The sequence below is a fragment of the Brachyhypopomus gauderio genome, unplaced genomic scaffold, assembly GCF_052324685.1.
Source record: "Brachyhypopomus gauderio isolate BG-103 unplaced genomic scaffold, BGAUD_0.2 sc69, whole genome shotgun sequence".
NCBI classification, from domain to species: Eukaryota; Metazoa; Chordata; class Actinopteri; order Gymnotiformes; family Hypopomidae; genus Brachyhypopomus; species Brachyhypopomus gauderio.
The window spans coordinates 522,899-535,647 of record NW_027506890.1 but is presented as its reverse complement, the minus strand read 5'-3'; the positions used below and the strand labels follow the sequence as shown (position 1 = coordinate 535,647).

The window sequence follows — 12,749 nt, the reverse complement described above, 5'->3', positions numbered from 1 at the left end:
GACAACCGAAATGAATGAAAAATAAAATAATGAAACTTGAATGAATGCTTTTTTTGTTGTTGCTTCAAAAGCACTTGGTCTTAAATATAATAGTTTTGAGTATTTTGTGTTTGCTAGGCAAATGTAAGGCACTGTTTCGTTGTTCACTTGTTGATCGAGTAGGCCTAGGGGTTTTGATATGACGCTAAGAAAAAAAAAGTTTTTACTTTTACTTTTAATACTTAAGTATTTTTGAAGGCAGATACTTTTGTACTTTTACTCAAGTAAAAAATTGAGGTGAATACTTTTACTTTTACTTAAGTAATATTCAATGCAAGGTAACTGTACTTTTACTCAAGTACATAATTGCTGTACTTCGTCCACCACTGATCATAAACATGCGTAGCAGATGGGATACTTTAGAGGGAATTGGCATTAGCATTGATTTACCTTTTAACTGATACTAATAATGAGCTCATCTGGCCCAGTATAGCTATAATCAAGGAAGACCGTGGCTACACAATTAACCAGATTTATTCAATAACCAACAAAATATAAAACAATACCAACCATACTAGACTAAAGTAACAATAATACCTAATGGAAACAGAGATACCAACCGGTGCAGGCTGCCTCACGGAGAAGGACCCCAAAGGAAGCAAAAAGAGAGCCCAGATGAAAAGAAGAGAGCCCAGATGAAAAAAGAGCCCAGATGATAGAAGAGACCCCTGCACCCACAAACTTCTCTTTTTATATCCCTCCAGCATCTCAAAGGGACAGCAGTCACAAAAACCAGGTTAACCAATGGGAATCAGGTTGCTGGTAAAGACACCAGAGTACATTTGCATACAGTGTGCATTCCATACAGGACTGTCCCCTTTGGGGTGAAGTCTACAAACCTTATCAGGGAGTGATGGAACTCTTATCCTGTTAGCATAACCTTTACCCAGTACACAACAAGCTGCAAAATAAGAATAAACATGCCACACAAACATACTGACATAACTAAAATACAAATGGTCAGTTTTATCCCATTGCTCTGGGAACCTCTTGAGGTAAACCACCATTTGTTGCCCCCCATGGTTTTATGGAAGAACACCAGATCCTGCATCCCCCACAGGAACACATCTGAGCACTCCTACAAATCCCCCCTCAGGGACGCCAAAATGTAGAAACATTCAACGACCCGAGAGTGAGTGTCTCTGTCATAGTGGAGCGAAGGGCAGTGATGTGCTTCCTGAAATAGCAGAACTGGATCAGGGTGATGGCGAGTATTAAAGAACTGGCCAGGACGCATCCCCGGAAAACCCAGTCCCACCAGGTATACATGTACTCCGCTGAAAGGGTTGAAGCACTGGTCAGGATTCTCACCGTCTCACTGGCGAGATGCACTTCCACTTGTGCTTGACGAAGATGATAGCTGGTTGTCTGAATCAGGCGCTGAACCAGCTGTACAGTGTCTGTGAGAGGTTTTGTGCTTTCCTCATAGAAAGTGTCTTCCCACCATGGAGAAACATCAGTGTCCATTGGTATCCTACCCAGAATGCTTAAAGGTCCCATTGTGAAGTCATCTCTCACCTCTAGACAGAACGAGTGATTGGCAGGGCACAGAAGACCCCCATAACTGAAAGATGTCATTTCACTAATCACACACCACTGGGTGTGTGACACTTGGACTGCATCAGAGTATTCATGCAACGAATGAACATTGATCAACTTAGTATCATTTGAAGAGACAGGTTGTAATGTATTACATGTACAGATTACATAACTGGATGTTTCATGGCAGCAAGAACGTGTAGTAAGCAACATTTCAGAACCCTTTACAGTCATATAACCAGTCACCTGATCCCATTTGACAACCTGATCCCTGATAACCGTACCCAATGAACGTATAGTGGTGGAATCTGGAAAAATTTGCTCAGGGTGAATAAAAGGATAAGTTGCATAAAAACCAATACAACCAGGGCACTCGTTTCCATTGTACATCATAATAGTTGTAAGAAGTTCAGCATAATAAATGGTTTTCATAGAAATTGATTTAAACCAACGATCAAGATCAAGCATTTCAATCAAATCAGCTAAGGCATGACATGGTGATTTCTGGAATCGGAGATCCAATACCTACTGCCTTGCTGCTGTAAACAGATCTTGAGCATAAGCTCTGCATGCAAAATCAAGCTCTAAGGTGTGTGTTTGGTTAAAAATCATATGACTAAGGTGTAACAAAGCTTGAGCTTCTGACTTTACTGCTTTAATAATATTATCTTCACCATTAGTCAGATGTTGAAAACCAGTTGCAAACTGATTGGTAAGCCAAGATTTGGTATGTGTTCATTAGTGTATTACTACTACCAAATAATCCAGTGATGTCCAAGAATAGATCTCGCTTCATGCGTGACTGTGAGTATGGAATTTGGACTGCTAATCTGCTTTTGTAGTCATTCACTAAATCTTCAATTTGAGTTTTGAGCCATGTGTATGTTTTAGTGTAGGCTTTACAATGTGTCAGATAAGCTGAGAGGATATTTGAAATATTGTAACTAACATGAACCATAACAAGGTTTACATCATGCAATAGAGTCTTATTAATGTTTCCTCTAATAAGTCCAGCTAGAGGGACAGGGTATGTATTTGGACACTGTGTTGGTTTGTGGTAGCCGCATGTCGTTAAATTGAAACAATATTTACGTGTCCATGTGCAATTTTCTGCACCTGTCCACAAATTTAGGTCAGCTTCACACCTACCAACACAATACATGCATTCCCGACGTTTTGTCCAAACAAAAGGTTTGGGAGTAATAGAATAATCCTGTGGAGAAGAGAGATTAAAAAGATGGGATGTATATGTGTTGTGGGTAGAATTGAGTGGTTCTATATGTGTGCACTCATACATGGCAGGTTCAAGTTCTTTTGTGTTATAGCACTTCCGAGGATCTACTCCATTATTTCCTCGCTTGTATAATGTGCTTAAAACACCTGCTTCTTGACCCTCAATTGATTTCAGTTTTATCCATGTTGTAGAATTGGCTTGGCTTGGAACATGGATAATAGGAATAGAAAAACTAATTGTAGGAGGATGGGTGGAACCTAAATTACAGCAAATTTGAGTTATACAATTTGGTTCTGGTGCTACACCAGGAGGCCATGTAACTATTTGCTTAGGTAAAATTGTCAGTGAATTTGGTGTGAATGGCCCCTTGAAGTACTTCCATACCCATCTCCCACATCTGAGCATGTGGCTCAATTTGACTCGCTGTCCTAGCTCAATGCAGGTTTCTTTGGTCACCGTCCTAGCATCAGGGATCCATGGAACTGCAGTAGTGAGTCTGTGAATGTGAGAATGAAACAAACAGAACAACATGCTCTACATTTACTCACTATGTTTGAATAGCTTACATTGGGTCATATGGTACCACTTTAGTTTCTGCCTTGCTTTGACAGCTATACAGCTGTGGCAAACTCCTTTGACTTCATAAGGTCCATGCCCGCGTGGAGCAAATGCATTTATGTCTTTATCCAACAAAACTCTGATAAGAACCAAGTCTCCTTCTGAGAACTTGGTTTCTGTTGTGGGATTAAACAGAGCATCATTTGCTCTGTCTGACTGCTGCTGCTTCAGAGCTGCATGAGCATTCAGAACCTTGAGTCTATCTTGCAATTGCAGCAAGACAGTTTGCTGAGTGGTATGCATTAATGGACCCAACTCAGCAGGTGGCACCTCTGGATCAATGATAAGCTTCATGACTCTTCCTGTCATAAGCTCATAAGGGCTGATACCTGTGGCCCTTGAAGGAATGGCTCATAAGACAATTAACACTGTGGGCTCATCAGTCAGTGGAAGTGTAGGATCTGTACATGAACATGAATAGGCAGCTCCCGTATCAACAAGCGAAAAATCATAACCGGCCTCCAAGGTTAGCTCTAATTTTTGATACAATTACTCTTCTGCCCTCAGTTAACTGTTCTGTAATCAACCTAGACAGCGAGCTAAACATTAAAGGACTCAGCAATGATGAGACGATGTGACGTTGTTTTGTTCTTTACTGAGACCCTTTTTACTGTAAAACTGTAACAAAACGAGAATTGACAATGTACATAAATGTTTGTCATAAAATAAATACACTTCCATAAACATACTGTCACAAGTCATTACACAAATGAACATTTACGTGCCCTTTAGCCAAAACTAACATAAACAGAACTGAATTGTGAAAGAAACTACAGACAAAGAAGCTATTTAACATATGACAAGCTATTGTGTGGTTCTTACACTTACAGATTATGATTTGCCAAGGCTCACAGGTGATATGAAGATTTATTTTTTGTGCTCGAATGGCCGTTTTCTAATCTCCTTGCTGCTTATAGCCACTGGCCGTTAGATGGCGCGATTTAAACGAAAACAGAACAACAAATGTAGCAAGGGTGCCCCTTGTGGCGCAAAAGAGAATTACAATGTTGACCAACCGGGTCTCGCTGCAAGTGTACGGGACAGAACACTCCCCACCTGACATTAAAGAGATGTCACCATTCATCTAATTTGAGCACACTGTTAAAAAATGGGAACTGTACAAGTCAAGAATTGTCTTTAGACACCAACAAAACAACTTCAGTTATAGGACGCACATAATGTCTTTGCTCGCCCTTACGGAAAATCTTGACCTCTATCTTTCTGACTCGGCCATCTTCACTGGGAAAAGTCTTTGTAATTAGACCAAGTGGCCAGTTATTTCTATTCTCAAGGGTCTCTTTCAGCAGGACCACATCCCCTGTTTGTAGATCTGGTCTCACCACTCTCCACTTGCGACGATCTTGAAGTCCAGTGATATATTCTTTCTGCCACCGCCCCCAGAAGATGGTGGCCAAGTGTTGCACACGTCTCCACTGCGCTCTAAACAGGTCATGGCTTTCAAACTGGCCAGGCGGCGTAGGGGGTGCACCAACCTTTTGGGTAAGCAGCATGGCAGGAGTGAGAATAACAGGGTTGTCTGGGTCTGTAGAGACAGTTGTGAGTGGCCGTGCATTTACTATGGCTGTGACTTCAGCCAAGAATGTCACTAACACCTCATGTGTGAGTTTTGTGTTTCTTTGTTCTAGCAGCATTGCATCAAGAATCCGACGAGTAACTCCAATCATGCGTTCCCAGGAGCCTGCCATATGCGATGCATGTGGTGGATTAAACTGCCACTTACAGCCACTGTTTCTAAGGAAGGCATCAATTTTTTTATCATTGCAACCATTCTTGTCAATTTGCAGTTCCTGGCAGGCGCTCACAAAGTTAGTCCCACAGTCTGATCTGAGCAACTTCACAGCACCTCTGATTGCGAAAAAACGGCGCAATGCATTTATGAAAGATGATGTGTTCATTGATTCAATGATTTCAACGTGAATGGCGCGTGTGCTCATGCACGTAAAGATCACTGCCCACCTCTTTGCATCTGCTTGACCTCCCCTTGTTTTCCTGATGGTAACAGGCCATGGGCCAAATACATCAAGGCCCACAGATGTGAATGGGGGATCCATGGAGAACCTGTCTTCTGGCAAATCAGACATGATTTGTTCTTGCTGTTTGCCCCTTAGTCTGCGGCATGTAACACATTTGAATATTACGCTGCTTATTGCTTTTTTACCTCCTACAATCCAAAACCCTGCAGTTCTGACCGCCCCTTCAGTGAAGTGTCTGCCCTGATGGCTCACCTTCATATGAAAGTGTCTGATTATGAGCTGGGTAAGGTGATGTTTCCCGGAGATGAGCATGGGATGCGTCTCATCAGATGTTAACTGTGCTCTTTTTAGCCTCCCACCGACTCTGAGAACCCCATTTATGTCGATAAATGGGCTCAATTTGCTGAGTGGACTTGAATTTTTGATGGGCTCACCTCTTTCAAGACGTTTGATGTCTTCTGCGTACAGTTCTCTCTGGACGGTGCGAATGATGGTGGCTTTGGCTTGGTTAAGCTGGTTTTCATCCAGACGTCCACTGCATTTGTACCACCCTTGACATGTGTTCTCTGGACTGTGTCTGAAGGACTTGACAATGTGTTGAAGTCTGGCAATGGCTCTCAGTAGCAATTTCCAGCTAGAAAACCTTTCAAACCGTGCACTTCCAAGCATATCCTTTGACAGAGTGGTGGCACATGTTGTTGCCTCTGGACGCAGTTCAGTGTCATTCTCTGGGTCAATGAGATCAAATGGTTGTTTCTGTGTCAGACGTTGGTTGGAGTCCGTGAGAAATGCGGGTCCGCTCAGCCATATGGAGTGAGAAAGCTGCTGAGCAGGTAAAGCGCGTGTGGCATGGTCAGCTGGGTTTAAGTGAGTCGGCACATAATGCCACTGATGAGCTTGTGTAGAGTGCTTAATGCGTTCGACTCTGTTATGGACGTAAACATAAAAGCGTCTCCTTTCATTAAAGATGTATCCCAGCACTACCTTGGAGTCTGTGAAGAAGCTCACCTGATCTGCTTTGATGTCCAGCTCTTCCAGGACTAATTCAGCCACTTCTACTGCCAGCACTGCTGCACAGAGCTCCAGTCTTGGTATAGTAATGTCTGGTTTAGGAGCGAGTCTTGTCTTGCCAATAAGAAAGCCCACTTCACTGTGACCTTCTGCGTTTGTGAGTTTGAGATAGGCAACAGCACCTACTGCCTTAGTGGAAGCATCACAGAAAACATTTACCTCTTTTCTCTGTGCAGCAGAGAGTGGAATGGAGGTGTACATTCTGGGGATTTTAAGCTGTTGCAAGTGTTTTAAAGAGTCTTTCCACCTTTGCCAATTATCCTGTTTTTCTTTTGGCAGTTCAGTGTCCCAGTCGCACACATCTGATGCAATGTCTCTCAATATGGTTCTGCCTTCAATAATGACAGGCGCAGCAAAGCCGAGGGGGTCATACAAACTGTTAATGACTGACAGTACACCACGTTTGGTGAAAGGCTTTTCACTGCTTGCTACCTGGAATTTGAACAGGTCTGCGGACAGGTCCCAGCACAAGCCTAAGGTGCGCTGCATGTGTGGTGAAGTCTGTCCTAGTTCAAGGTCCTGCATGCTAGTTGCGAGGTCTTCATTTGGGAAGGCACTGGTGATGGCTGAACAGTTAGATGTTATTTTGTGCAGATGTATGTTAGATTGTGCCAGCATTTTCTGAGTTCTGCGCAGCACATCAATGGCTTCATCTGGGGAACAGAATGACTTCAGTCCGTCATCTACATAAAAGTGACGTTCAATGAATTGCCTCACATCACTCCCATATTCAGTCTCTCCCTCCACAGCTGTTCTCTTCAGCCCATAGATGGCAACAGATGGTGATGGGCAGTTTCCGAATACGTGGACCGTCATTCTGAACTCCTGCACTTCTCCATCCAGATTGTGATCTTTAAACCACAAGAAGCGAAGGTAGTTGCGGTGATCTTCTTTGACTAGAAAATTGTGAAACATCTGCTCCACATCTGCCATAGCTGCATATGGGTCAGACCTGAAACGGATCAGCACGCCTACGAGACTGTTGTTGAGGTCTGGCCCTTTAAGCAGTACATCATTGAGAGACACGTTGTTACACTGCGCACTTGAATCAAACACTATTCTGATTTTGTCTGGCTTTTGAGGGTGGTAAATGCCAAAGCTCGGGAGATACCAGCATTCTTGGTCTGGTGCAAGAGGAGGGGCAGATTCAGCATGACCCTTCCTGAAGATTTTCTCCATGAATTCCACATAATGCTCTTTCATCACAGTTTTCTTTGTCAGCGTTTTCCGGAGTGACATCAAACGACTGAGAGCTTGTTCCTTGTTGTTGGGTAGAAGCTGTCTTGGGAAACGAAATGGGAGTGGAGCCACCCAGTTATTTCCCTCATCTTTGGTAAATTCTTTATCCATAATGTTCAAGAATAGCGCATCTTCAACCGAGAGTACAAACTTCTCATCGTCTGTAGTTTGCTGGAAAAGACGTCTACCTAGCTCATATTTTGCATCTTTAGAGGGGGAGCTTTTCTCTGTGAAATTCTCTTTAATGTGGACCACATTTTTACAGGGAGAGAGAAAGCTGTGTCGGCCATTACTGAAAACATTAGTCTTGAAAGAGTTCACAGTGGGTTTATGAGCCCCTGAGAGGCAAACATCTCCTATGATTACCCACCCTAAATCCAGGCACTGAGCATAAGGTGCATCGTGAGGGCCATTTACCTGACTGCGGACCTTGTGAGCTCGAATGATGTCTCTCCCCAGGAGGAGAAGAATATCTGCTGATGGATCTAGTGATGGTATCTGTGTTGCTATTGGTCGCAGATGGGGGTGAGCGGCGGCTGCCTCTGGGGTAGGTATCTCATTTCTGTTGTCTGAGATCTGGTCACATTCGGTGAGTGTTGGCAACGGCATAGACACCTTTTCATTGATGTGCTCAATGATAAAACCATTAGCTCTGCGCCCTTTTGTGTCAGATAAGCCAGTGCACGTTTTCATAGTGTATGGGAGTGCGTTACCTTGTACACAAAAAATATCAAAAAAGGCAGACCTAGCCAGTGACACGTTGCTTTGGTCGTCTAACATTGCATACATTCTTCTCTTTTCTTTTGGGAATGCTCTGGGATACACATTAACTAAGCAAATCTTTGAGCATGACTTTCCTCGGAAGCCTGGGCCGCATATTTCTGTACAACTGGATGAGGTAATTGTGGAGCTTGGTGAGCCAGACTCCTCACCATGACTCTGTGGTGTTGTATCAGAGTCTCTGAATGACCATGGGGGTGGTGATCCTCCATGCATGGCTGAAATGTGACCACTGCTATTGCATTCGGAGCAATAGATAATGGCTTTACAGTCCTTTGCTTGGTGACTTGTAGATGAGCAGCATTTGTAACAAATAGAGTGTTCTTTAAGTAACCTCTTCCTTTCATCTAATGTTTTCAGTCTGAAGCCCCTGCATTTGGCCAGTGAATGTGGCTTCCGATGTATGGGACATTGCTTGTCTGGACTGAGAGAAAGCAATACAGCATCCTTGTCAGTTTTGTTAATGTCTGTTTTACTTACTGCAACAGGAACTCTGAACTGAGCTTGTCTTCTTGCTGTCTTTTCAACTTTTGGCGATAGTGTGCTGTGAGCTTGCAACATGAAGCTTGGATCTGTTTTCATTTCGGCATGGTCATTGACAAACTGGACGAAGTAGGAAAAGGGTGGATAGACAGCGTCATTGTCTTTTTTGTATTTTGACCCCTGTCTGACCCATGACTCTTGTACACTGTAAGGAAGTTTTTCAACTATTGGGTTTATTCCCTTTGAAGTGTCAAGGAAGCTAAGGCCTGTCAAGTAGCCTTCGTTTTTTGCATATTGTAACTCAAGAAGGAGATCCGCTAGCTCCTGCAACAGGTAAGTGTCCTTGTTGGAAATCCTTGGGAAATTCTCTAGGCGTTTAAACAGAGATGCCTCGATTACCTCTGGAGAGCCATAATTCTTATCGAGCCGTTGCCAGAGACGCAGAAGACCAGTCTCAGGATTGTTCACGTGGACTGCTCTGATCCTCATGGCGTGTTGGAGTGACTCCCCACCGAGCCACTTGGTGAGTAAATCAAGCTCTTCGCTTGCTTTGAGGTTGAGACCTTCAGTGGCATTAAAGAACATAGACTTCCAGGACAGGTAGGTTTCTGGCTTGTTGTCAAAAACTTTGAAACCTGCTGTAAGTAGATCACGGCGTGCCAGGTAGGCTGCTAAGTCTGAGATTTCAGTTCGTGGGGCCTGTGGTGGTCTGTGCTGGAAGGGTGGTTCGTCTGACCTGATGTGCTTGGATGTCGAATTTGGCTGTCCTCTGGTGGTATCTGTAGAGCATTCACATGGGTGTGGAGAGGCTGGAAATGATTGCAGATTGCGAGTGTTGCTTGAGTCAACTCGTTGTTCTGTGTCAATGTTTTCTTTGCTTTTAATATCATGACCGTTGTGAAAGTGAGTGTTAACATATTCCTGTGTTCGTCTTATGGAAGGAGGTGTAGTAATAGGAATGCCCGGGTTCACGACCTCGGTAGATTGAAGTGTTTCTTCAGCTGCAGCCTCCCATACTTGAGCTGCAGCAAGGGCTGCTTCAGCCTCACCCTCTTCCTTCAGAGCGTTCAGTGTTGCCTCAATGCGTGCCTTTTCGACCTCCATGTCTATTTGGCGTTTGGCGTACTGCGCTCTGGTTCGGGCAGCCTCTGCGTTAGCCCGTGCTTGTGCTGCAGCCTGACTCACATTTGAGCCACTGGACCGGCGTGAAGCAGAGGAGTGACACTCTGACCTGACTTCAAACTGGGAGAGAGGTGGCGTGCTCCTGGGGTGTGACATCCTGAGTTACCGAATCAATTATCTCTGGTGTTGCACTTGACGTGTAGATAATCTTTTTACTCTTCTGCCCTCAGTTAACTGTTCTGTAATCAACCTAGACAGCGAGCTAAACATTAAAGGACTCAGCAATGATGAGACGATGTGACGTTGTTTTGTTCTTTACTGAGACCCTTTTTACTGTAAAACTGTAACAAAACGAGAATTGACAATGTACATAAATGTTTGTCATAAAATAAATACACTTCCATAAACATACTGTCACAAGTCATTACACAAATGAACATTTATGTGCCCTTTAGCCAAAACTAACATAAACAGAACTGAATCGTGAAAGAAACTACAGACAAAGAAGCTATTTAACATACGACAAGCTATTGTGTGGTTCTTACACTTACAGATTATGATTTGCCAAGGCTCACAGGTGATATGAAGATTTATTTTTTGTGCTCGAATGGCCGTTTTCTAATCTCCTTGCTGCTTATAGCCACTGGCCGTTAGATGGCGCGATTTAAACGAAAACAGAACAACAAATGTAGCAAGGGTGCAAAAGAGAATTACAATGTTGACCAACCGGGTCTCGCTGCAAGTGTACGGGACAGAACAATTACCATGATGGATATTACTGCCGACAGGAATGGAGGCCATGCACCCTTATTGAGGACCACTGTTTCTATCTGACAGGTTTTTGAGGTCAGATGTTATGAACTTCGCTTGTACAGCATCTAACTGCTGACTGATCAGTGCAAGCTGCTCTCTTAACGTCTGATATTCACCAGTAGGTCTAGCCTCCTGTCGTTCCTTTGGCTTATGTGCCCTTTTAAACTTCTGTTTGTTTAGCTTGAAACAGTCCTCAATTACATGTCCTACCTTGTTACAAAATTTGCAACGTTTCTCAAAAGTAGGCGTACTTGGTTTGCTAGGGACTTCACCCTCAGCTAACCACTTAACTGTTGCAAAAGGTCTCTTGTTTTCAAGCGACTCTCCATCCCCATAACCCACCTGACTATGGAATCAAATGTGTTATCTGGAGGATTTGCTCCATGACTTAGTGCCTGCTGCACATGTGGACCTGCATTATTTTTAAGGATTTGCAACAGGATTTCATTATCCTTAGTTGGCTCTTCAATTCCTGAATACTCCCTAAAAACTACCCAAAGGCGCTCTGCAAACTGTTCAAACGGTTCTTTCCCTTGTTTTGCATCAATGATCTTATCCCAAGCTGCCGGAACCGTACCCCTAATATCTAGAAGGGTATCTTTCAGTCTGGCTAACACATCCGTGTGTGTTTCTCCCAGTAAGGGAGTCATGATTCTCCCATCCAGAAGTTGTTCTGGAGCTTTAGATATTAGCTCTGGAGGGATAGTTGTGAGAGCTATTTGCCAAATGTCCTTTGGTTCTAAGCTAAAAGCGCTAGCTTGACGCATTAGCGCACTCCAGTATGGCTCAAATGGACCTTTACAGGGAAGCATCCCAACAACGCTGGAATGTGCTGCACATTCATGAAAAGTTAGCTGTCGGCTAACATTGAAGCGTTCCCCGTTGGGATCTGTCATTGTTTTAATGACGGCTACTTTAGATGCACTAGCAGTTTTAGACCTGGTGCAAATAGGACTACGCTCCCTGTGCTCAGGTAACCCTGGAATTGCTGCTGCGAGCACCTGACTGCTTTTGTCTTGTCTCCATTTTCTTGGGCTTACGGCCACATGGTCTTCCTTAACCAAATCTGCAAGTGGGGGTGTGGGCTCTGACCCCACAGCCTGGGCAAACCCAGCTGCTCCAGCTAGCTGTGATATCACAGCTGGAGACTGCTGATAAACACTATCTGTATGAGGCCGTGGCACTAACCCAGGTGCAAGGACTGGTGCTGGTGGGGATGATAACACAACCCCCTGCTGGCGGGCCCGGTCTAATCCACTGTTAGCAAAGGCCATTAACATAACATCTTCATCACCCTCAGTATCATCCAACAAAGGCATGATTTGAGATTGAGGGTTAAAGATCTGTCGCACAGCAGCCACAGGAATTCCAGCATTATCACAGCATTTCTCCAAAGTTGAGGCATAGTTCGTACCTGCTCTCAACTTACTTTGGAGACTAGCTATTTGCCTAGTGAATGCCTCACTCTGACGTGCCCAAGTTAGCTTATCATACGCAAAGCTGTCTATTTGTAAACGCATTCTCCTGATCTCCTCAGATCGGAGGCTTTCCAAGTTGCGCATACTGTCCAGTGCTTTCTTGTGTTGCTCTAAAGAGTTTAGGCTGTTGCGGAGGACTAAATAGCCTGTGGCGGCTAATAGTTTGTGTTGCTTAGGCTTTTTCAGTAAAATATGTTGGAGTTTACTCCTAGTGCTAAGCTTACAACCCTCAGATGAGAGCCAATTTAAAATGAACTCATTGCTAGCATTTAGCGACAATCCCTTGATGCGCATGCTAACCAGAGTTTCTTTTACCTCCAAAGCCCAATCCTCCATGAA

At 43.9% G+C, this 12,749-nt stretch overlaps 1 protein-coding gene across 1 annotated transcript; it reads right to left on the bottom strand.

Moving 5' to 3' along the window:
• Positions 1 to 937: 937 nt before the first annotated feature.
• LOC143490991 (uncharacterized) lies at positions 938 to 10,275 on the bottom strand. Its single transcript, XM_076989590.1, is given in 8 exon segments — positions 938 to 2,299; positions 2,301 to 3,308; positions 4,447 to 4,486; positions 5,859 to 6,180; positions 6,433 to 6,624; positions 6,928 to 7,773; positions 9,397 to 9,776; positions 10,047 to 10,275. Coding segments are annotated over 8 exon segments (4,185 nt in total). The 3' UTR covers positions 938 to 1,131.
• Between the last annotated feature and the right edge of the window lie 2,474 nt (positions 10,276 to 12,749).